We start from the raw sequence: 27537 nt of genomic DNA, 5'->3' as shown, positions 1-27537 counted from the left end.
TAGGTCCATGCTTTTTTATTATCTTTATCATCATGTATTGAATGATATAATTTTGTTATTAATGTATTTTTTACAAATTATTTGGAGATCAGGCCTACTCTCGCACATTCAGCTCAATGAGCATCCTCTTTATTATATGAATGTTATCTGATCCGAAGGGCTGTATGCGGTGGGAAATTGCTGGTTTCGTGCACTTCCATTATGATTATGGTACGTGAACAAGAAAGTTGCACGTCTGACAGGGTGTCAAAATGCGGTTTGCCTTTTCCTACAGAATATCCAGTTAATTTCAACAACGATAAAATTAATCGCGTGCTAAATATGCAATGAAATATAATTATATAAAGAATAGGTAGTGTGTTTCGAGGAAACAACAAACGGGTTCATAAAATGCATCGCACGGTTCAATGAAAAAACACATGACAACGACTCACATAGAAATATTTTAATACAAAAGTATTTTCATTATTTTTTTGTTTAAGTCATAAATTCTAAATTAAAAATGTAATAATTTTACTAACATATTTTTGCTTCAATATCGTATCAGATATGGTTTATCATCTATTTTTGCGTATTCGTAAAGAATCAAGGATTTTACTGCAATACTATTCTGAATTTCGTATAAAATAAACATGATTCACTATTTGCGTTTTAGTTTTAACTTATATTGCGACTATATACAATAAATTATAAAATTAATTAGATATTAGAGTTCCGTATAAACGTACTCTGGGGAAAATAAACGCAATGCTAGGATAGACGTTAAACACAATACAAACATTAACGGGTTTACACTAACGCGGTACAACATTCCACCTCTACTTCTCTTCCTGTGAGTTTTAAGCAAACATTAACAATGATTTAACAATCATCTTATTTCCAAGAAAAACTAACCCGAACGTATCAAACTTATGGCAAGTAAAAATATCAACAATTCATTTATTTTGACTTTTTTGTATGAAATTCTGTCATGTATTATTGGTGACGTAAGAATGACATATAAAAGTATTTTATGGGTAACATTTGGCGAAGTACCAAGTGGCAAGTTGCGACTGCAAATCACAAGCTTAACTTATCTTTAGCGCAGAAAGCGAGGTAGACGAGAAAAGTCTTGAATGTGCCTGAAATCTGAAATTGTATCATATTTATTCCAAACATACCTGAAGCATATTTATGGAAAATACTCTATAGCTCAGTTTTCGTGACAACAAAGAGAATGGAAACGAAAAATGTAATTATTTCGTATCGTGTAGAGAATAAATGGATTGTAACTGTACGACTCGTATATACTTTACCTATTCTGAACCACATATTTTTCTGTTAAATGGAAAAAGAAAAAAAGACTATGTTTTATATTTTAAGTTTTCTTATAATAAGTTTGAATTTATTTTTTGATATAGTTAGTAGGACGGACAAATGGGTCACTACTGCTCATAGATATTGGCGCTATAAGAAACATTAACTATTCCTTACGCCACCAGTGCGCTACCAAACTTGGGAGCTATGGTGTTATGTTCCTAGTACCCACTATTTACTATTCTGTAGTAACATATGCTTCCACACAATCACAGGACTCAATAATACTCAGTAATGCTGTTTGGCGGTAAAATATATGATGAGTTGGTGGTACCTATCCTAACTGGCTTGTACAAAGCCGAACGAATTGATTAATATAAGGATAAAAACTTATGTATGCAAATGAATAAAAAAAAATCGTATACCGAGAAAGTACTTGCACAATCCGATTATTATTATTGATGCCATATAAAGACGATGTAAAGCTATCATTGAAATAAATTGCTTACTCGGACCTAAAGATCGAGACGTTGCAATATCTTACAACTTACTTTATTGCGTACATTGAAATATCTACTAGGATTCAACAAATGTCATGGCCTGGTCGCTTTATAGTAAACTATTTGTTTCCGCAACTTTGTCTTAACCAGATACCAAACTACATTAACATCGAATCTCTTTACGATCGATGTACTGGTTCAATATTAAAGACAGATAGAGTTCGTTTTACATTTATAATATTAGAGTATTATATGTATTATTATTATTAAAAACTATTAATATTTAATGCTAAATTTCACTTATTAATAGTAGTGAATTTGTATAATCATTAATGTTTTCTTTAATATTTGTCGTAATTAATATAATTTAGATTTTAGATAAAGCAAGTCTTAAAAGTGGAAAGCACTCTATTACGTTGTTGTAGACTTGTTCTCCGGGTTTCAACTGTTTCAAGCCGCTAATGACTAGACTACTTGTCTAGAAAATTACCTAAAATGATCTACTCAATTTGTTATACCGACGTTTAGCCTTAAATACTTCTCTATTTGTCAGTTGCTTACGAAAGATAAGCTGTTTACATTCTCTCCGAACAACTTATAATAATCGTAGTACATTAATTTATTCAACCAGTAATTAATGCGACAATATACGAAATAGCTAAAATAAATCACCCTGTTGTCTCAACATCATTAATATTATACAGACGTGATATAATGTAATGTATGAAACATATTTGTTTAATATATATTTGTCTATAATAGGATCGAATTCAAGTCGTATTTTATGCTGGAGCAGCCTGTATATACTTAGGTGTTTGGGTAATGAATGTCTTAGTACATTTAACAAATTGGAAAAAATATATAAATTAGAGCGAAAACGATTGCAAAATTTTGTTTTATTTATTAATTAATAATTATTTGACTTCCACCTCTACCGAGACTACATACTGGAAATGCTTAATTTATCCAAAATTAAGCCCAAAACCTTGCTCAGTCTCAGACTTCGTTTGTACTCGTAAAGATTTTAATTCTTAAGAAACTCGATAGTAAATATTTATCAGCAACATCGAATCACATTACTGAACGTACATCAAATGTTTCTGGTAATTGACATGAATGTCAAACGCAGGCCTGTAGATTCGTTCAATTTTAGAACATTGTTTATGGTAACAACGGATGTTGTTTTCTCTGCACTTCTAATTTTATGCGCAAAGGCATAATATATTCTGTAGGGAAACGGAAACGTGGAATGGTATAGTTATGTAAATGGAACATTTTGTTATATAAATAGTTTTTTTTTAATTAAATAAATAAATTGCTGGGCTAGGACCTCGTCTCCTTTTCTTGAGGAGAAGGTTTCCACTATGATGTTCCAATGCGGGTTGGTAGAAATAAATACGCCTGAGTTTTTTCCGATACTGACAGGTTTCCATTCGATGGTATCCTTCACCGCTGAGCTCTAGGTATCATGAAGTATAAATCAATCCGATGAAAACTTAGTGGTGCTTCTCTGGATTTGATCTTATAATATTTGTATAAGATTCACGTCTTGTAGAAATAGAAACAGCTCGGGTAAAATAAATAAATGAATGGATATTTCTTCAAATTATAGGAGTAATATGTGTTCAATATCTCATCTGTGAGTTAACTTCCATAACATTAAATTTCGAAATTCAAATTGTAACAGGCAATCGGAAGCATCGTAAAATTTTAAAGTCACAATTTTGTATATTTTTGTAAATCGTCGTAACAGATAATAAAGTGGCTAAATAATTGTTTGGGTTCGTTCATTCGTTGATGTGTTAAACGTTGGGGGAGCGTAATGTACGTGTTATGTTGTGAAGGTGACGGCGGTCGGCGATAGAGACGCAACGTAACGGACGCACACCATGCCGCGAGCGCTCGAGCAGTGCGCGGCGGGCGCGCGACGGAACCGCACTCTAACTCGACCACTGGCATGCGCCACCGGCGACCTTCGCACCTTACGCGCGCTCCGACTAGATGGCGCGAAAAATTCTGTTACCCGGTTTTATAGGAAAAATCGCAGCTAACATATACATATTGTACAGTGAAAAAACTTTAACATTAGTCCCTAAATAAAAACACTAACTTTAATTCTAAATAATTTCGACGTTGTTCAAAGTTCAAACGCGACAACTAATAAATAATGAGCCGTGTCGCCGACGACAGCGAAAGGTGACTTTTGCAAAGCGCACAGGCTGCGGTCAAAGATGAAGTTGTTCAAGAGGAGGCTGTCATTCAATGGAGATAAACATGGACGGGTTTCCCATTCAGATGATCCTTTTGAGCATGAGGTACCTTCACAGTAGATTTTATTCGTGCGGGTTATACATGATTAAACTTTAATTTAATATCGTAATACGTTAACTTATTTAGTTAAGTTATTAATCGATTAGCTTCTAAACGATTTATATATTAATCAATGTTGATCATTTATTATTCTGGTAAAGAACAAACGCGAAGTAATAATGTCTTAGATAAATTTGTATACACAGTAACGACTAACGTCACCGAGAGATAAGGGTTTTATTAGTGTTTTTTCTACACGTTGTATCAGCGTTCGTTCCTTGCGGTGTGTGGAGTGCGAAATAAATTGGAAGGCAAGGTTATCTTATCAAGCGAAGGCCGCGGGCCGCGTTCTTTGCTTGCTATTAGATTTGCAAATTGAAATTACATCCGACTACTAACGAGTTTGAACGATTACACAAAATGATTACAATATTTACGAGTACATCCAGAAGTAGATTACATATATGTTTTCAAGTACTCGATATAAATATTTTATCTGTAAAGACCTATCTTGGATTTGACATTTAAACGCATTTGAATTCTGAGGATGAAGAGACTCTAGCAATGAAATAAGTCTAGGTTAAGAATATTACATCAAATATGATGAGATCATTAGGCGACGCTTGAATAAATTCTAAGTATCGAGATACGTATGTCTTAGCAAGGCATACAATTGTTTGGTAGACCCGAGTTAGTTTGCTTACATTCTCGGCACAGACATGTGTTAGACAAACAATTTTATTATTAGTCGGTAACATGAAACTCACCGACATAATATAATTCGTATTTACGTTTTTACGTAACAGAACTAGAAAGTGTCGTTGTAATAGTTTTCGTATTACTTTCTTTGTACTCAATAAGTTAAATTACTTTCATCTCGTAGACCCCACGCAATAGAGGCCTATTAATATTTCTCTTAACTCTACCCACTTGAATCATTTTTTTTCCATTGTAATATTTCACCATTATAAAGACATTAAGTAACTATTACAACTCAAAGTACAGTTAACTTATTATAGGTTATACTCTACATAAAAGTTACTACCTATGTGGGTTGAATATTGAAGTGAAACAAAGGGAACGAAATCTCAGTACCATTTTTCTAACTTGAATAATTTTAACATAATTTGTGAGTTTCATATTTTTTTTTTATATGACATTTTAAATTACATTGTTTTTAATTGTGGTCGCGAGAATGAGTCAGGCAATGACCGGGAACTTAAGTGTCAATTGTGTTTCGATTTGTTTATATGAAGCCATAATAATTATGAGGGAACACGGTCACTTGGATTACTTACTAGTAATTTAAAATTATTAAAATACTTAGGTTTTATTATTATTATTATTTGATATAGAATAAAATAATTTAGATTAAATTATTTTATTTTATTTCATCAATGTAAAACTATAACACCACGATGCTTATAAACTCTTATCAATGAACTAACTCAAAAACTTAAGCTACTTTTTTACATTAGAAAAAAGTACCGAATAGAAAAAACTTTGGAATCCGGAGCGATCGTTGCTCGTTTTGTACTCGTAAGTAATATTGTATCCAAGAAATCGTGTCTTGTTAAGTTGTCCTTGACGATTTCCTAAAAGTTTTGACCTTTTAGCATTTTGAGCTGATAGCTTATTATTCAGATTGACTCTAACAACACGACTGACTGATTATTATTATTACAAATTTTAAGACTTTGTTTGTTGTAAGTAATGCGTTAAATTGAATAAAAAGGCATATAAATAAAAAAAAACAAGAAGTCTCATCGGGTCATTCGCTATCTGTCTCAGTGATCGCGCCGCTAATACGTGTTCCAATTGTCCTTGGCCTCTGCTTGTACAACGTACTAGTGAACATACACTGCTTCAAACGATATGCGATAAATTTTATCAGCGAAATATATCAAAGAGACATTCCACATGAGGGCCTTTATCTAGATAATATAAATAGTACATTAATCGATTTTTAAACGTTGATAAAGATACAAAAAAATATATAGTTTTTTTTAGATCAATTGATTAATTAGATTCTAGTTTATTGTTATATCGATAAGCTTTGTTTGTGTTTTATTTCGATATAATCATAAATAATATGAAATATATTCTAGAGACCCGCCCCTACTTTGCACGGGTTTTATTTTTATATATATTGGCTCGCAGTCACTATGAGCAAACCCGTGTAAGCAGTTAATACGGCATAAACGTTTTTATGTTTTCTGAAATTTTCTGCGCATTCTTCCTTATTTTTCTTTCCGATAGAACATTCTACAAATGGTTAGAAAACTTAAAAAAAAACTGTAAATTCGCTCTCAAGCTATGTCGTGACCACGAGAAATAGGGATAATTTTTTTATATACATATGTACGTCTTTAATAATATTCAATTACGTTAACGCAGTCAAAGGTAATAATAATCAGATACTAATAAGCAATATCGGTAAATTAAAAATGTGCTAAACATTTAAAATTAAAAAAAAATTCTTTAAAATATGTTTACGTCTGATTAGATAAGGCCCATCCATCCAGATCGTACGCACGTGAGGTGCTGCTGAAGAGCTGGTTTTGTAAATACTGAAACCGTAATTGAATTGATAAAAGCAAATAAACAGATAGACGTTAAGTTTCATTAATCCCACGTGATAAAACCGTAACGAGGCCTTGTAGGTATATGTATTACTTTTTAAAAGATAAGTTGTAGATACCTACATATAAAGATAAATATGGAAAACAAATATATTACTAGTTGTCGACCGAGGCTTCGCTCGCGTTTTAGGGGTGAGTCGACATGTAGTAGATAAAATAAAATATTCTATGTCCTTAAGTTAAGTTATATGGCCGTGACAGCATAACAGACAATAAGATAGTTACTTTCGCATTTAAAATAGATAGAAAGATCGAAAATGTAAAAACCACGTTTCTCGATTTTTTTCATGTTTTTGATAAATATGTAAGTTATATACAAGAAGACTAAGAGTGTGCTCTTGACCAGGAGACATTTTAATGCACAAATGTATCTTACGTCACTCGATCGGAGCGGAAGTCTTGTGAAAGTGCAAGGACTGCCTTAGAAGGACAAAAAAAATGCCACCCATTCTCTAACTTCCTTTTCTAACTATTTTGACAACAACTTCAATAACAGGTACCTATATCTATACAGTGATATAGGTACAGATACCTTTAACTTTTTAATTTCGTTTTAGTTTGAACAAATGAGGTAGACACGCTGAAGAAGCGATGTTATTAATATTCATGCTGTCTCCAAGACTAACGATTTCTCTAGAATGAAAAGCAAACAAACATTCCAATATTACTAACTTAAATATTACATACTAAAGAGTGGCTGTATTTGCTTATGTATTAACACAAATACTTCAAAATTTTGCCGTATTCATTGCGCTTACTCGATGCCTTCATGATATATTATTTTTAGAGTAATTTAAGAAAAAGTAAAACTGTCAGTGTTTTTCTTAAGGTTTTGAGCTATGCATGTTCTGAGCTTCAATCTGAATCAAGCAATATTCCTCATTAATAGTATTTTAATGAACACTTAACAAATTTTAGTGTCACATTTAAACTGGTGATCTTTCGGTGAAATCGACTTATTCTATTTTCGGCCGTCTTGGCTTTTAATATATTATTCTTTTTAGTACTTTAAATGAAGTTAACGAAACCGACGATAATTATCACGTCTTACTTTGATTTGTTATTTAGGCGTTAAATTTCTTACAAATTGTTTCATTATATATAATTTACGATCAAAAATCAACAATATAAAAGGTGTTAAATATTAGGCGCGCAGTGTAAAATGTCACTTTATTAGAGTTCGCTTATATGTGTCGAAAGTAGTAGTGAAATGTGAAGTGTATGCTGGCGATGCATCCCACGCGTGGCTACGATTGCTTAGACAGAATTCGAGCGATGCACCGTCAGACACGTGGGATGTTTATCTTTACTATCTAACATTACAGTTCGATCTATTGTGCTATTTTGGTAATTTATTAAATTTAAAAAACTTTATTTACCAAAATGATGTAGGAACATAACTTAATGTTTAAAGGCATTCTCTACCAAATATACCTGTTTCCACCATTATAGTACCAGTATCTATAATTCTTTAGGCACATCACAAAGACACGAAGGAATAGTAAGACGATTTACAGATAAATTGCACCTTTAGAAGTAAATTAATGTAAAGAAACAAAACACTTTTTAAAATAAACGATTATTCTAATAAAAAAATTACTTAGTGCAAAGATTTGTTTGTTTTTTAGTATGTGCGATAGTAACTGTGTCTATTTATTGCCCCATCGCGACTAACCTACTGAACCGATCATAATGATATTTGACATTGTAGTAGCCTGAGACCTGAGATGTAAGTATAAAGACGACATAAGGAAAAAAATCGCCACGGGTGACTTTTAATAACAACTTTTATGTCTACCTGTTAGGATGTGTTACGAACTTAACACAATATTAATTAGTCTTATCTGGAACTAAGAAGGGCTTGCACCTTAGGGCTTACCCTACCACCAAATAATTCTAAATTATATCGTTATGTCGTTTGTATTCGATAAACTTGTACATTGGAGTTTAAAAAAAATTAAAGATATAACACACTGTCTTGTTGATTCTACTAGAACAAAACGGATGGTTAATTTTTCCCCGAGGCAATCGGAATTCCGATTCAACGGGGAAATTCTGCCCACCGTTCTATCTATCATTATTTATGAAGATGCTATTTTAAATATCGATCTTTACATATTAACATAATATATGATCGTCATGAATTAAATTCTTAAATAATGAATTCTTATTAAACAAGAGTTCATGGGTCTGTCCATAAATAACCATTAAACCAACAAAAAACATATCAAGCTGTCGAATAGAAATCAACTAACGCGGTGTACACGGTCCGATTTTAGTTGATCTACAAGAATATTGTAGCATATAAAATTGACTTTAAATTTAAATTAATAAAAGTTAAAATATATTTTTAAATAAAATCTTGGTCCACTTTGAAGTATTTAGTCGAAAAAATCCATATTGATTAACCAAATTCAAGCGTGAACGCGATATTATTTACTGTAATTCGTTATTGTCACTTATTGAAGTAACTCCGTTACCGAAATTGCTTATTTAAGCCGACATACCTCCATTATTAATAGGAAGATTTATTACACCGCGTATTTATCCAGACATACAGATTTGAATTTATGGACCTCGAATCGCAATTACGACTACGAATGAGTTTCCTCTAAGGGAACTAGCGGAATGGCTGAGGTTATCTGAAAGATCATTAGTCAATTTCACTAACTCCTTACATCTTGATGTGTTTTCTTACAAATTAATCTTACAGCATGTTGAACATTATGTTATATTAAAAATGTCTAGTATATTAGAAAATTCTGATACTATAATGATGATGTCTTTACGATTTCTCGTTTTATTTAATTTATTTATTCTTTAATCGGGAAACAAACATAACTTACTATCTTGATATAATAATAATAGAATATAAACCGAGTATCCAAAATTAGCGTTGTATATAAGTTACAACCTAAACTTGTGCACTATTTGCACATGTGCACAAGTTTTGGCACAAAACACAAGTGCAATCTCGTCTCTCACTCTCAGTTAGCTGGAATGGCAATACGTCATGATCGGAGAAAGATAAGACGAAAATTATCTTTTATATCTAAATATGGCAAGCATTAGCGTAAGCAATTTGGAAATTAACAGAAAATTGTGAATAATTAATTTATTATAAGTATACCATATTTAAATTAACATTTCATCAAGTCTATAGGACTTTTGACTGTTATTCATAATTGTTTGCTAAATTCGAGGTTATCGAAGATACTATGTAAACTATGTTATTGGGTTACGTGGCCGCAACGTGCCTAGCGCCTTTTAAGATTATGCGCAGCCTGTATCCTGTACGGCATGAGCCTTGAGCATGGTCCGTAATACAAAGAGGTCCAGCTTAGAAGATTCGGACGTGACGAGGATATTAACACATCTCTATAGAGCTATCGATCAGCGAAGATGTTGTCGTGTCTCTCTTAAACTTAGATCGATGTTTTCCAGGTGTGCCAGAAATAACATCGAGTGTCTGAACAGTTAATAGAAAATAACAGCACCGCAGCGGCTTTCATTATCATTTGAACACGGATCTGAATGCTTTTGTCAGCCGTGAAATATTTTGAATGGGCCGTGACACCGTCCACTCGCTAATAGCACGTCTAATTACACACCCTACTTTTGGTACTAATTAAATTTGCAATGGTCAATAATGCCGTTTGTCGGAAAGTGTTTTAAATATGGAACGCGTAATGGATTGATTATTATTATAATTTAATAAAAAATGTCTCTATAATGTATTTTGAAGTAATCATCTAATACTATAGTTCCTGTTTCAATTGTAAATTTATAATACAGGATAAAGCAAGATTCTCGGATACAAGTTGGCAAATACATCGGACGTGGGCACGAAATGGGGATCCGCTGCAGCTGTCGCCACCGCCATCGCGTGAGGACATCTCCACGCTGCCCGCCTCCGCTACCGCCGCCACCGTCACCTCTCCCCTTCGCAGCGATCAGAATGGCATCTATGACACCATCACGGTAAGCTGAGTTATAAATTAAACATACCATTCGTTAAATGTAAGGACGAATTGTAGATGTTTCAAAGATTACTCGATTAGATGCATATAAAATTAAGTGATCAAACCGGTACTATTTTATTCAATTCAATTCTTTATAGCTGCGAATATTATTTATAAAAAATATTTAAATACAACATTATACTTATTGTAAATCATAATGTGTCCAAATAACTATAAGATAAAGTTCCATCTATAATTGAATATTTCTTAAAATTAGAGACAATTAGATATTATTGAAATATGTATAACCGTTCTTGGATCGGGCACTTTATTTAAACTGATAAATTACTAGTCCCACTGATTGATGTAATAATAATTTGAATGTAGTGGGTGGGAAATTGAATAAAATGATCGGGTTCGTACGTCAGATCCCGTCACGCGCCGCACAAACAGCCCCCCCTCCCTCTCCTCGATACAAACGACGCAGTAGCCGAGCTGCATTCAACTATAGATTTTGTATGAGGTGATTATAAATCATAAACCGCCGGACTCGGCTCAGGTGCACTCGCAACTTACCTATTCCTGTTGTTGAGCTAATGTACCTTTGTGCTAGAGTGCTCGTAAAATGAGGGTTACTGCCCGGTGACCACCTTGCTTTGTATGAAACCTTCGGAGCCAAGTCTCAAACGAGATTTAAACTTAACTGATTTTACTCAACGGAAACATTTATCCGTATGTTAAATATTAAACTCATTATTTATTCAAATGCCCACGCCTTATTTATAAAGGTCAATTTTTACCGTTAGTTTCATTTTTTTATTTGTCTGTACACATGTTTGTTTTCTCATAACATGGAAATAGTTCAAATGCGCGGGATAGATGTGCAACACACGAACAAAACATACTTTTTAATTTTTTTCGAATTCATTATTGTGATATAAGCGATTTATAAATATCTTATACAGAATTAAGGTCATATTATTAATCTTGAATCTGAATGATATATAAAAAAACCGGTGTAACGAAATGTATTATAAGTTGTGATATATCTATATACATATATTGTTTATGAATTATGTTATTTACACGCTAACTTTAATTGAGTTCGTAACTGTCTCTAAATGACTTTTTTTTTTTAATTAAGTTCAATTAGTAGTTAGTTTATTAGTTTCTTTATTGTAAAGAGTATTAAGTACAGTATACTAATGAACTTATTATAATTTATTAGGATTTCGCATCAAAATATGAAACATGAATACTTTTCCTTTCTGCCAACTTACCTACTCGTTGCTTGTGTCACGGTTGAATATATTATTTGTAAATTGTAACTATTGCGAATATCAATTTTAAATTTAACACGGTTGTAGAAGTTGTTTGTGCGCAAACTCGCGGGAAGAATCCTAGAATATATTTAAATAAAAGTTAATTCTACGAAAACCTCTTAGCGCTGGTTTAACTTGCTTTTGTTTTATGTTGTCTATTTTTATTACAAAGTTACACAGCAAAGGAATTCTTATTATGAATGATCAAAGAATATATTACAGGAATGTTTTCAATAATTTGCAATAAATATAGTTAAAGTGGAAGGGGCCAGTGGATAGAAATGTTCACTTGGATTTAAATTTAGGCAACAGCTCTGAGATGTTTTCTTGTAAAATCTGAATCTACAATTCCTCTTAAACTTGTAGAATATGCAATGTGTTAAATGTCCAATCCAATCCACCCGAAGACGAGCAGCGTCTACCACGCTGAAAGATTGATGAGAGATTCACTTCTAACAAATGTAATATTTACACCATCAAAGTGCCGCCAACCATAGGACCTAAGATGTTATGTCCCTTATGCCTGTAATTATACTGGGTCACTTACCCTATAAACCGGAACAACCATGCAGAGCATTAACCTTAGTGGTTAAACAAGTGAAAATAGGGGATAACAGACCTCTATTGTCATAATATATAATGACTTTATAAATATAATAAAATCGCCAAATTTCTTCCATTTGTATTGAGAACTATTGTCACTATTTACAATGAAGCTTTTACTCTATAACAATAAAACGGCAATAAATAAATAAAAAATGTCGAGTCGTATAACAATTTCCGGACCGAATGAACTGGCGATAAGCCCCCGTCCGGTCGTAATGGGGTAATTGTGGCTATCGGTATTGATAGTCGATCAGAACTCTTTCGCGCTAATGTGTCGATTAGCGGGTCTATTCATAACTGTCCGACCTTACAATGGGCTGCAAAGTGGAAATACACTTACGGTTTCACGGTTTATTACCTACACCTATGTATATCATTCGTGTTTTCATCTGTGGTTACATTAATAATTTATGTTAAAATAGCAATTAAAACTATAAAAATAATTCTGATTGAAAACTGGCTACACGTCCCGGAAGCAATAGTCTACATAAAACATTTATATCGTGTAACTCTATGGTGTTACGCGACGCACGCGCGTTCGGCAAGATTTTTTCCGACATCTTTAAGAATCACCGTCATATACACTCAACGTTAACTTAGATAAAAATTTAATGAATCATACACCTAAAACGTTCTTATGATTTATTTCGTCCGTTGGTGAAGACCGTATTAAAATCCGTGCCGGGGGTAGTTTGGTTTATAATATGTAGTGATGGGTTGACACCAAGCGATTAAAATATTAACTACTCATGTTTCGTCTCCGAAATTTAAATATTTTTTATTGTGTGTGTTACACCGTACAAGTAAACTTCATTTTAAGGTAAACAAAAAGCGACAATACTTAACCGGGGAAAAAACCAGTTTAGCAATTCGCAAAAACCGGTTGTTACTTTGGCTTCACTTAACATAAAATATTCTGCAATATTTCATATGAATTTATAGGATATTAATCAATTCTAATTCTTTTCTCCTCTATAGGTGTTGCCATAAACTAAATATTATCAAACGAATATGAGAGACTTAAACAAACGCGCAGATTATTTTTTTGAGTTACGTTCCTTTCAACGATAACATAAGTCGAAGCTACTGTATCCAATAAATAAAGAGCAATTTCTTTTGGCAACAAAATTAAATCTCGTAGAAAATCACACGGATTTCATGAATAAAAGATGCGTTCAACGAAAAGGTTGTACGCAGATGAGGCTCTGTTTTAGCTTCGGAAGTCGTGAATGAATAATTTAGGATATTGCCGTCTCGTTACCGAATGAGATTATATTTACTTTTTAAATAAGACGTTCTTTTTATTTTATCACGTAGTTGTTTTTTAGTTTTTGTTTGAAACGCGTGTATATTTGCCACCTGATCGTAAGAGGTCACCTTACTTTATAAAAAATGTATGTAAGAAGCTAAAACCATTTCTTACAGCTTCAATACGTCACTAACCGCATAATATAATACGTTATGTCCTTCGTGACCGTAATTAGACTGGTTTATTCACATATATACAACAATGTTGCTTGGAGATAGAATATATGGTGAATGAGTGGTGCCCTGCGTGGCATGTACACTGCAGTGTGGTATCATACAGGACGTTTAATTTGATTTTTGTATTATTCAATATGATAGTCATAGATTTGAATCGGTTGTTTCTTAAATTTTGGTTCATTAAAAACACATCTTGTATGTTGATTTACAAATTACGTAATTTGTTTGTATGTTCCGGGGAATGAATACTGCTAATGCGAGTGCTTTGAATTTAAATCGCTTCCAAGGTTTGCTACACTGCAAGGTTGAAATTATTCATGTAATATGGATTTAGAAATAGGAGTGATCTCATTCGATACCAATAAATGAATTGCTATGCATTGTTCAAAAACACGTGTGTTTGCTCAATTTTAACTTTATAAATAATTCTTCTGTACGTTTGTATGGCACTTGAGTGGAGTACCATACAAACGTACCACCCTTAAGGGTGGACTGTTTTTTTTGATTGATTTGGGTTTCTAAAAAACCAATAAAAAAATTAAATAATTAAAAAAAAAACACCCAAATTCCAAACCCAAGTCGGGCTGGACGGTAATTTTTTTTCAAAAACAATAATAGTCCCAAAAATTATAAAGAAATAATTACGAATAAAACATAAAAATGTAGATTTGATGTTGTCATTTACGCAAAGACGAGAATCTTGTTTCCAGCTTGTTCGTGTTCATGCAGTCATAAAAATATGAGCTAATGGTTAAACATGAGCAACCACAGATGATAAATAGCTATAACTTATAATTAGAAAATATTGTTAGCATACTTGAATGAAGATACATTTTAATAAATAATTTGTCTTTTTACATGTACAATGGCGTACAAATTCCTTTTTCAAATTTTTACAACATAAGTTTGTAAGAACTTGAGAACAAGCTAAAACTTATTTAATTATTAGGAGACAGTCGCGAGACGAGAGACCACCCTTTTGAGATATCTATCGCATTAGGTGTCGGTGTCAGTATCGTTGTATGCACCATCAATCCGCTGATGTCACCGTAAATATAATTCGACGTTTAGACAATGGGCATCGCGCCGCCCCTTCACTCCGATCTACCGATAAAGTCTCGTCTCGTGTATTCAAAGTTTTTGAATTAGGCAAACTTCTTCTACTGTTGTAATACGATATTATACTGTCGGTGTTTCTAATTAGGCTTGTGTCACGAAACATGAACACGCAAATTTGTCACCATCTCAATCCCAGAAATATTTGTTTACACATTTATACTATTCAATTAACTTTGACTATAACATTTAAATCAAAATTTAATCACACTAAACCGCAAATATATCCGACCTTTATATTAAAATGTTTACATTTACGTAATGAATTGGCCTTTGCATATTTGTGCAAATAAATTAATGAAAAACCATAAATAGGTAAATGTGAAATAAACTATTAATTTGTAAATATAATAATTTTAACTTTTTTTATTGTTGTCAAATAAAAAATAAAGTTTAATCGTTTTATTTAATTAAACTTTATTTATAACATAAACAAATCGAAGTAACGTAACTTATTTTATAAGTAAGCAAATCTATGAACCTACTTACTGCAATCAATATTTCTGATATTTTAATTTTATACGGTTTACAGAAGTATATAAGGATATTTTTTTTTATTCAAATTATTATTGATTCATTAAAAGTTTTATAATATTAATTCGTCTATTCGTTATGGATTGTTGGAAGTGTGATTAAAATAAATTGCTTTTGACTGTAAACGGCCATCAAAGATACCGCGTTGTCTGTCTGAGTTTGAGATAGACGATGCTTTGCTATCGCAAACCTTTCTCACGATACTGGGTGCGATATCGGGCCCTTAGGCATATTTCATTCGTAGATTTCTTAGAACCCTAGCTAAAATATAGATTTATCAAGGATATTTTTTTAAGTTTTACAAAGAATATACGGTGTCTGATAAAATATAATATACGGTTTGAATAGGTGTTATATTGTCAAAATTAGAATCAGATACATATATTTTTTAATTTATTTACTTCGAAAAACTCTAGCAGTCAAAGTAAAACATATAGAAATACCATTTAACATACGTAAGTCATTGACAAATTATTGCCAGGACAAAATATATATTCCTGATTGAGTAATAAATTATTTTCTATATAACGATAACTTTTAATTTCGTAGAATCTTACAAAACCGTTGAACAACTTAAACCATGATTGATTCATAAGAAACAGATGGCGTGAAAATGTTTAAGTTCGGAAATCTTATATGTAAATGCGTAATCTTTCTATAAATATTTAGATGTCGAGGTGAGGCCGACGTAACGCTTTTGATGTATTTTACATTACTACTTGTTTGTTTTTTTACTATAGTCAGAAATGTTAAAGGTTACGAATTACGAATATCAATGAATACTTTGCCAAGACATACCTCACAAGCTTGTACATAAATTACAAATATATTACGTACATAATAAATAATACAATATAACTTATAAAACAACTATAACTATTTATAAACAAAGACACAATTATATATGTATATTATATTTGTAATAAAGCATTTTATATTATTAGATATCTAAATAAATAAACTCATATTCATTAGTAGATTTAATACATATTATAAAAAATTTGAGTGAAAGCATTATACAGTTCGTTAACCGTTGCGCTAAAAATGGATTGAAATTCCGAAGGGCTTAGAGCGAAATTAATTGTAGGAGATAAATGATTGGCACGCACGAATTGGCCCTTAGCAAAGAGACAGGTGTCGTGATAGATTACTTGGCTACTATTAAGATCAATTATTTCATACATACATTGAAATATAATTGTGTATAAATAAAACATTAAATAAAGCAATTTTATAAATCTTAATATCGCTTCGTACATTACATTTGGGTTTAAACGCGGGCAACTCGTGATCACGACAGGCGTTACTCTGTTAAAACGACGTACAAAATGACAAAAAAAATGTATGATCGCGTAAAAAACCCGATTTTCATGTATGTAATGGATAAGATACGTCTCGAAAGTTTAAAGTATATTGTAATATCGGTTATAATCTAAGGATAAATAATAATTTTGCCTAAACAATTTTTAGAGATTGATGAGTTAAAAAATCTTCAGCAATAGAGAAAATAGTGTTTAATTAAAAAACGTTTTTACGTAATACTGTAACAAATTAATCGGCAACGTCTGTCAATAAATCTATTTTAAATTTGAAGTGACTTAAATTATAAATAATTACTAATTATTTTTATCAATATTCTATATCATGTCAAAATAAAGTATAAGAGTTAACGATAAAACTGTAAAATAATAAAAAAGAAGAATATTAATACGGGAATATAACAATACTATTCAGGTAGGGCCTTGGGGCAGGAGCGGCCGATGGACACGGCCCACCAAGGGAATCAGGCGCCATACCCAAAAAACACGATCATTAATGACTAAACCCAAACTATCGTATTTATTATCAAGTAAGAAAAATGTTTTCATAAGCCCCAACCATATTTCTATTTTATATTTTTACTTATACCATCCCTAATTCATATGTTATCGAATTTCGTAACGGAATGTCGGTGTTCCGATATAGGACACGTATATACCTACATATTTTTAAAATAACTTCGGCATCTGCACCTACAAGTCAGCGGCAACGACGTGTGGTAACTGCAAGCAACACATTCTGCTATTAACGCATGATTAATATATTAATTCTTCATCACAGTTGATTTTGTAATTCGGGAAGACTATGTTTTTATAAAGTTCAGTCGTAATACCTTGCGCACCTCAGAACGATGCGTGGTTTGTTTACGGAAGCGTGTAGCATCGTCCGCGCCGGTTATTCCAAAGTTATGAATGAACTGACGCGTAATTACGTAAGAAGTAGTAGAACTCTCTTTGCGCAATGCATAAATACAATATTATATTAAAGATTTGTATATGGTGCGCAACTTCATAAATAATAGACGAGATATGCCAGTGGTTCGATGATTAGAAGAATGTGTCTTCACACCGGGCAAGCGTGTCAGTGGTTTTGTTTATTATTCTTAGCGTGCTCGGAAAATCTGCTTGTCGGATGAAAATCTGCCGTAAATTTTTGAAGGTATTTAAAATGTATTTTGCTGGTGACAGGGCTGGTGATATGTGGAAGCAAACCATTTTGGGTAAGAAGCTACCTGGGTTCGGGGTGTTACATACTTACTAATCAGTGATTCTACCACCACATAAAGATACTTTGTTTTGCAGTATATTGGTTTTAAAGTAAGTGAATAGTTAGTGTACGAAAAAGAACACGAGATACAACATTTTTGTTCCCATACTTGGCGGCACGTTATCGAAATGAATGACGAAAATTATTAACATTGCCAATGGGGCGGAGTTGACCGGAGATAACTTATTACAACTTAGGTGGCCCTAAAACTTTCCTACAATAAATTAAAAAAAATACTGTTAATTGATAATAATACTTTGCATATACGAGTACATATGTGTGCTTACGTATTGGTCTTATAAATACGAATTTATACATGCTGCTATCAAATGGAATATTCATCCTTGTATTCATTATTATATTAAATATAAGTTCATTTCTAAGTAACATGTGCGAGTAAATCAGACTGCGACGATTGAATGAATAAAAATAAAAGTGTTGGTAGCCTGGGCCCGGTTGCATTCCCGAGGCTCCGACTCGATTGGATTCGTTAGATTATGCCAATTACAGATTTCGTTCTTGAATTATAATGTTACTTCTTTTAATGAATTATAGACCGTGTATTCGGAACGAATGACTCTTTAATGTGATTTTTTGCGATTTTTATTACGAATGAATTTAAATAAATCTACATCAAGAGTTGTTACACTGGTAGAGAAGAAATATAAAACAACGATGTTTCATTTTTTATGGTGACACTTCACAGGAGATATTCGCAATTTTTCTTTTTATGTGATAGGCTCAGCTGATGGAAAGTGACTACCACTGCCCATGGACATCTGCAATACCGGGTGGCTTGTAGGTGCGTTGACGGCCTTTAAGGAAGGAGTACGCTCTTTCGCAAATATTACAAACGTTATCAACGCATGGACAAAAAACTCACGCACTAAGTGTGATGCAATTATTTGCTTTATTTGAGTCCCTTTATGTGTAACTAATTAATATTTGCCAAATATTTGGAAGAAATTAACTAATATTTTCTATAAATTACTAAGTCCAAACCATTAATGCATATCACTAATACGCTATGTTGAGGCACCGCCTACACGATTGAACGCTTTAGGCTTCTATTAATGTACGAATATGTACAAGTAGATGGTTGCAATGTTTATAGAAATGATAAAACCTGTATAACTTCTCATCTGTCCACATTGAACATATTTGATACTATTCCAAAACCTTTTACCAAGTCTTTTAACCCTCGACCTGACCATAAACCAACGGTTTAAGGAAAGATCAGACTAATTATCGACTGCTGATAACCATTAGATCAGCAACATATAAGAGGCGGCTAATGTTGCTTGGAAGGAAGTCCCTGGCCAGCAAGGCATCAGTACCTAAAACGGCTTCAAAACCAATCAGCCTCTTACACAAACAAGTGTAAAAAGTTCCAACGCAATTAAATTATTGCTATAGGAACGCATTCGGTACATGGAATAAAACATTCATTTTATACAGTAAATCTTTTCATTATCTACTCGATATGTAGAAGTATGTTTTTTGATTATGTAGGATTAGTTTCTATTCGTGCATCCTATCGTATCATAATATCAGTCGCGGTGAGTGTGAGATGCGCGTTGCCTAGTAACGCGGCGTCGGGCAGGCGAGCGTCGAGACGCTGTGCGGCGCCAGTGCCTCTCTCGGCTTCGAACGCTGCGTCTCACCACTGCTGCAACGCCCTCGCTGAAAATTCATTTTAAATTCACGTGCGATGTGGTGACCTTATAATAGTACATGCGTCGTATTAAAAGAGCTTGTAATATATATATATTTTATAAATAATGGTGATTGAGTGAGTGAGTGAGTAATTATGTGCTGTGATACAATTAAAAAAAAAACATAAAAAGTTAAAAAATCTAAATCAAAAATATAATGCAATTAAATAAGTAATTATTAATAAAATTATGTTTTGTTATATTTTCATTGTCTATGAGATAAAGAATAACAGTAGTACAGAGATACATGTTACATGATAAGATAAGATTTAATTGCATTGAAAATAACCTACTGGCCTCTATAAGCGATTTAAATTAGCAATCAACACGTTTACGTCTTTATCACATTTCCTTGTTTCCTAAAAATTTCACTTTAATAAAAGATTTATTTATAACTAAGTACGTTGAATTAAAAAAAAACACTTTATAGAGTTTCAAACGAAGAATAAAATACTCAAAACTTACCTGACATGAAAGGAAAGAATTCTGCTTTCGCTGTCCGTTTACACCATGAATGTGACGATTTTTTATTTAGATGAGCCTCACCCCATAGGTTATTCACCCTCTACTATTAAACACGCGTATGTTACGAAGGTCAGGGTTATGACGGAAATAAAATGATACGTTCCATTTCCTGAATAAAAATTGAATAATGATTCTTTAAAAAAATAAATTTACTCTAATATACGAAATAAAATTTAATTTGTAATAGTTATGTTTTTAATGTATAAAAATATTTTTAAGTAAGTATATATTTATTTGTTCCCAATAAATACTTTATTTAAAATAAAATTAAATATATAGAATTTGGCGAGGTGCAGTTAGTGTTACATGTGGGATGCCGCAGTGCAGGAGCGCATGCCCTCAGGCGATTCCCTGTGTGTACACTCACTGTCTGCTTCGAACGAATCATCTTCGCTACCTTCAAAGAGAATTTTACGTTCCAACTGTGGCTTAGCTATTATTGTTTAAATCACAATTTAATAAAACGTAAATGACTACTGAACGAATTATAAGAAAATTAATGGATTCTGAATGTGTCCTTGTTTTTCGTATAACATTATATTAATATAAAATTAGAGCTAAATATACAATGATTATTTGTATAAATAACAATACGGAAGCAATGTAACGTACGGTGAAAAATGCGACCGCGAGTACCGACTGCGCGCGAGGCAGAGGCAGCGCGCGCGCTACATCGCCTCGCATTTGCGTTGTGGCGTGCAGCTTTTTACCTACAGCGCGGGCCCACCAGAAACCCTCGAGCTATTAACAAACAGCAGAAGAAAGCAATGGTGTGTGTTTCGTGAGTAGATAGTAGATATGCGTGAGGAATGTAATAAAATAATGCAAAGTACTTATGCTATTATGCCAAGCTAACATAAAGAATTTTATTTGTGATCATTTCTACTTTGTTGGTGTATTTTATTGCTTTTATTAATTAACATCTATTATATATTAGTTTAAAAAAATGTATCCGCCAATCAAGAATACTTGGTATTTTTATGTTCCGGTTTGAAACGTAAGTAACGTAAGATGCTCAATATCTTAGCTATTTCTGGTAATTAGTTAGGGTGGTGCCATTCACCATCAGTTGGCAAATTTGTCCGTTCCTACCTACCTGACTCATAAAAAACATCACATATGGTCTATAAGTATCGAGAACGTTTATTTTTCGTTTATAACATGTTTTTCTAAATCACAAAGACTTATAAGGCATTTATATTGATAAAATTAGTATATATTATATGACGGAAAAAATGGTGCATCATATATGGTCATTAGTCGCAATCTCATAGAGAGAATAAAATAGTTTTATTTATACCGTGTTTTTTTAAATCAAAACGATTTATAAGAAATGAAACACTTATATTGATAAAACAACTTTACAAATATCGGCTAAAATCTGAGATTGTGATTGATGTGAAATTTGCAATAAAACTAAAAGTGGCCCGCGGTGCCGGCGCGGCGCGCTCCTCCGCGATCCACTCGGTGATTAGATAATGCCAATTCTAAAGGATTCTCGGCTTCAAGATATGCATCGGATTGTACTGCTTTCTTTTCATTTACATACATTTATTTCGTATACAAAATTACGAAATTGTAATATTATAAACAAAAAACTTAAAATGATTTCGAAAACAGACAGCCTTTTTATATAACTTATTTTACCGTAACATATTATGTTATTTATCATTTCTTAATATTATCTATTAAATAGCGGAAACCTCATCCCTCTGCATTAAAAAATATTTAATTATATTTTAATTGTAGAAATACTTATATATAAAATCAAATGACATATTTCGTGTTGAGTAACGTTGATGTAGCTAGCACCGGAACAGCATAATTAACTACGGTACCCTCCGTAAAAGCTGCAGTAATCACTTAAGCCACACCTATCTTGATGCCATCATTTATCAGCAACATTAAGGGTGATTCCCGCATACGATCATATTAATAAATCCAGTAAACTAAAATTTAACTTAAACAAAATTCAAAAATAAAAGCATTATTTCTTAAATTACATACATAATCTTGTTTGTTAACCACGACTTTATTATACGCGAACGGCGGACTTGACGTTTCGTCAGTTAAATTTTTATAACAGACTTATACTTAGTTAATAGTTAAGTAAGGAAATTAAAATTTCAAGATGACATACATATGTATTTTATTCATGTATTCATTTAATATAAACTTTGTAAATCTCTCAGTATTGATGTGGAATAGCAATTTATTGGATCTACTAGGTGGTGGGATTTATGAGTTGGTGGTAAGGCTTTCTACAAGCCCGTCCGGATAGGTACCCCCCACACATTACTTATTTCACCCCTAAAAGCACTACTTATTATTGTTGTGTTCCGGTTTGAAGGGTGAGTGAGCCACAAATGACATAACTCCTTAGTTGTCAAGGTTGAGGGTTAATTAGCGATGTAAGGAATGAGTAATATTTCTTAAAGTACCAATGTCTATGGGTGGTGGTGAGCGCTTGAATCAGGCGGTCCATTTGCTAGTCCGACTTAAATAGTCGAGAAATAAAAACACTACTAAAAAAAATAATGATTGATTTTTGTTTCCATTTAATAACCTATAATCATATATTTTGTATCAATCATACTTAAGTTTACATCTCACAATTACTTGTCCTGTCATAAGTTCAAATGTTTGGATTGTTTATTTGAAGCGAAATCTTTTTTATTGTTTTAGACACGAGCGGTCAGCGCCCCAGCGCCGTCAGCGACGTCAGTTTTTGCGAGGGAACATGTATGTATATACTTTAATAATGAGTTTTTTTTTTTTATATTATAAAGAGCAAATGTTTTTACACACAGAATAATTCTTATACCTAGGTCGTTTGTTTACTTATTAAATTTTGTATTTTCGTCACGAATAAAATTCTGTTTTAAAAAATAAAAAAATAGGCTAAGTCTGTGTTTTTCTATACTTGCATGCTATGCACTCTTTGATAAAATTATATAACATAGTATCGTTACGATTTTTGTATATTTTTAATTATTTTTTTTTGTAGAAATTTTTTTATCGCGGTAAAGTTTACAATAAATATTTTGTTAAGAAGACTTAAACTCAGAGCAAACTAATTATTTAAATAATCGAAAATAAATGGAAAAAGTATGTATCAGTTATTACGCGTTTTGACCCGTAACTAGTGGCATTAGGGTGACCTATTACAGTAAACGCCGTTGTCGCATATAAAGTTCATGAAATTAGTTATTATTTAACAATGTATTACCTAAGAACTTTATCGATCGATTCTTGCGTCTAAAATTGAAAGGGGCAAAAATACCTCATTCAGTTAGCACCATACAGATAAAAACAATTTCTTGAAAGCTAAATACTCAGTTATTAGTTCGGTTGCGTGGAATAGTTATATCTCTACTCTGCAATTGTTGACAACAAAGGACATAATCTAACAAAGACTCTCCCAGCGTTGCGACTAAATTTCAAAATCTTTCTGAGACATGGTTAACTTTTGAAATCTAGTTGCTACGATATCCATCCGCATTAACAGCGTGTTAAACTTTGACATTAAAAAATAACTTAGACTACGACCTAACTTAAGACTAATTACATAAAATAAAATTAAAAGATAATTCAAATAAAAATATATTTACAGTTAAGTATCGTTATTTTTTCCCCAAACGAATTCGTAATGTAACTATGTATTTTCATAGTTGTTTCAAATCCGCTCAACTTGTAGTCGTAAAATAATTCATTCTCCGAGCAAAATAATCGGATTAACTGCATTACGGATAATTGTATAACGCAATGCATTTGCTCTGCGCCTACGCACACTTTGTGTCACTTTCACAAAATTATGTCGCGCCTACAACTTGCGTGTTTGATCTCACATAAACATACTTGAGTTAATCATGGCGTTTCACTGTTAGCTCTTATATTATATTCTTAGTGTAATGCTACCTTTTTGAACGTAACCTACTTTTTTGTCCTAACTTTAAATAATTATAGTAATTGTTTTACAAAGATCGGTGTACTTACGTACTCTCTTTTAACTTAACAACATCACTAGTCGTTAGTACCTTTCTCAATATAGGCTATCAAACATTTTTTTTTTTCAAATCGGATTGGTAGGTCTTGATATTTACGCATTTAAACAAACTCATTGGCTTTATAATATAAGTACCTAAAGATTATTATATATTATGTGACTTCTAATTAATATCGCTGTTGATCAATAACTTATATGATTTATAAATATTGAGCCGAAATGGCCCAGTGGTAAGAACGCGTGCATCTTAATCGATTGCGGGTTATCAATCTAGGCAAGCACCACTGAATTTTCATGTGCTTAATTTGTGTTTATAATCTCGTGCTTGACGGTGAAGGAAAACATTGTGAGGAAACCTGCACGTGTCTAATTTCAATGAAATTCTGTCACATGTGTATCCACCAACCCGCATTATAATAGGCTCCAAAAACTTCTCCTCAAAGAGAGAGGAGGTCTTAGCCCAGCAGTGGGAAAATACTACACAGGTTTTTCAGGCTGTTACTGTTGTGTTGATCATAAGTAACAGTCAAGATTTTTACATTTTTTTTTATGTTTACATCTTGTTATTTTCAGGGAGGTACTCGCTCAGTGAGCTACCCGGGTCCAGGAGGTGGAGGCTCGCGTCTGGATTTGTGTTACGTGGCGGAACGTATGCTCGCACTCCACCTACCAGATAGAGATGCCCAAGCAGAAGCCCAAGCTGCTCATATGCTGAACAATAAACACGGTGAACATTATATGGTTAGTACACAGGACAGATTATGTAATTTTGAATTCAATGATTTCTTTAACTTGGATTTCTATGATTTATGTACAGATCTTTTTCTAGTGTTTAATGTGTTATAAAATAGTAAAATCTAGTTGTACGCTGCCATGAAGAATTTCATCATATATTTCATCATCATTTCATCAACTAGATTTATCATCATTGTATATGTTGATCAAATTCGAAGCCAACTTTTTTTGTTGCAGCTTAAATACTATGTTTAATTGTTCTTTCAGTTTAAAGAACTTTTATGCACTAGACCTCGTCAAAGTCACTGCATTTGATAATATTAAATAATTTCTAAATTTTATCCAATTTCAGGTATTTGAAGTTAGTGGCAACGATAGTAGTGGCGATGGTCGCACGGCACGTAGCGTGTTTGGTCGTGCGCGGTCGCTTGGCTGGGCAGGAGACCTGGCGCCGCCACTTGAGCGTCTTTGCGCCGCCTGTAAGCACATCGAAAGCTGGCTGGCAGCACATCCGAAGAATGTTGCAATTTTACTAGCTTGGTTAGTAACAATATTTTAAAAACAACGCTAATAAATAAAATATTTTAATTTTACATCAAAAGTATTTTCTCCTATTTCTATCCAGCATTGAAATATAGTCTACCGCTCAAATTTCAAACTATCTTTTATAGATAACTAATTCAACTATGAATTAAAAATAATTCAAACATTTTAGGGGTAACCGGGAGCGCCTAGGAGTACTAGTGGCAGCCTACATGCATTATTCGGCGATTTGCGGTGCTCCGGAACACGCACTCGACCGCTATGCGATGCGACGCTATCTCGACGACAGAGTCCCTGTTTTCCACCTGCCTTCAAATAAACGGTAATTAGAATAGCATTATCAATTAGCACACAACCTTACTTTGATGACAATACCCCTAACTGATCTCACATCCACGATAATCTTAAGAATAACACGCAAAGTTTTTTGTTAATTTAATTTTTTATAGTAGTCTAAACATTCATAAAAGTTTTCATTGTAACAATTTATGGCTGCTTATTATCTAATGTATTATATCTACGATCGTTAAAAGACTTACACGCAATCGGTACTTACAGCTTTATAGACCTATAAAAAGAGTTAAGCTAGCTTAAACTCATCAGTATTCCGCTCTGCTTCTCCCGCCGTTCACCTAATGAGGCTGTAGTGCGAGCGTTACTTATAATGTTCAATATGCGCAGCCTTAGTCGCAAATATTCCTAACTGACTTGTTCTGTATTGTATGAAAGTTAAATATATTGCAGTAAGCTACGTTTGTAGTCATTTATACTGTTACATACCAAATATGTACACAGTGCTCACTAAACTGTCCATGGCCCAGTTAGTTTCAAGTATAAATTGGTGATCTGTTATACAGGTCTCTGTATAACTACAGCAGATATTGACTGAAAATTTCTTAATTTAATTCATTTTGTTTGTTGTATATAACACATTGTTATGGTGATCGGTTGAATGGAGTATGAGTTGATGCAGTAGTGGTAACACCTATTTTCTAAAAAAATACATGCATACATAAATGTGCTAATTTTCATGATAATCGGTCAAGCGGAGTCGAAGTCTATTGACTTGAAGATACATATATACTTACCAACATCAATCTTTATACTTACATATAGCATAAAGTCTTGTTTTGGTGAGAGAATTATAGCAATTATAAGAGAAAATTATTATTTATGCTAATAATATTATAGTGGACGCAAATTTTTCATACAAAGTTTTAGTGATAATCATACAGCTTCAAATTCGTGTAAGTAACGGTTCCCACCACGAGTATTTACATTTTTAACCACTCGCAATTTCCGATTTTCGTCTGTCGAAAACAATTTTGGCAAGTTGAACGAGATGCTGGCATCGTAATTATAAGTTCCATTAAGTATTATTAGAGTGAACGAGAAGGAATGAATTTCTCAACTCTTAACGTAGGTTCGGGCAGTTAATAACTTGATTACCGCCAATAAATAAGAACAATAACATATTGGAAGGAATTTCAATTTCTTCGCCTTATATAGAATCAGTATTTTTTAAATATTCTTCATGATGTTCTAACTTTTCAAAGTGCATTGACGGCAACTTCGTCTAATTTATTTATTTGATCTCAATAACCTAAGTACGATAACATTATGTTAAAACGTTATTTTAAAGATCACACGTGTG

General features: G+C 32.8%; 1 protein-coding gene across 5 annotated transcripts in view; it reads left to right on the top strand.

The window, feature by feature from the left end:
- LOC125077437 (tensin-1) overlaps positions 1–27537 on the top strand; it is an 89660-nt gene that overhangs the window by 44094 nt on the left and 18029 nt on the right. For 4 of the 5 annotated variants that reach the window (XM_047689403.1, XM_047689404.1, XM_047689402.1 and 1 more), the window contains 5 exons: positions 10544–10729; positions 23285–23341; positions 25179–25346; positions 25693–25880; positions 26056–26205. In XM_047689403.1, coding sequence (XP_047545359.1) covers positions 10544–10729; positions 23285–23341; positions 25179–25346; positions 25693–25880; positions 26056–26205 — 749 coding nt within the window. Of the gene's footprint in view, positions 1–3711; positions 4112–10543; positions 10730–23284; positions 23342–25178; positions 25347–25692; positions 25881–26055; positions 26206–27537 lie in introns of those variants that run through there. The other variant, XM_047689406.1, reaches the window with a different exon arrangement.

Source organism: Vanessa atalanta, chromosome 3, assembly GCF_905147765.1.
Source record: "Vanessa atalanta chromosome 3, ilVanAtal1.2, whole genome shotgun sequence".
NCBI classification, from domain to species: Eukaryota; Metazoa; Arthropoda; class Insecta; order Lepidoptera; family Nymphalidae; genus Vanessa; species Vanessa atalanta.
Note: the sequence above shows the minus strand (reverse complement) of the source record. Positions and strands in the feature narration are given on the sequence as shown.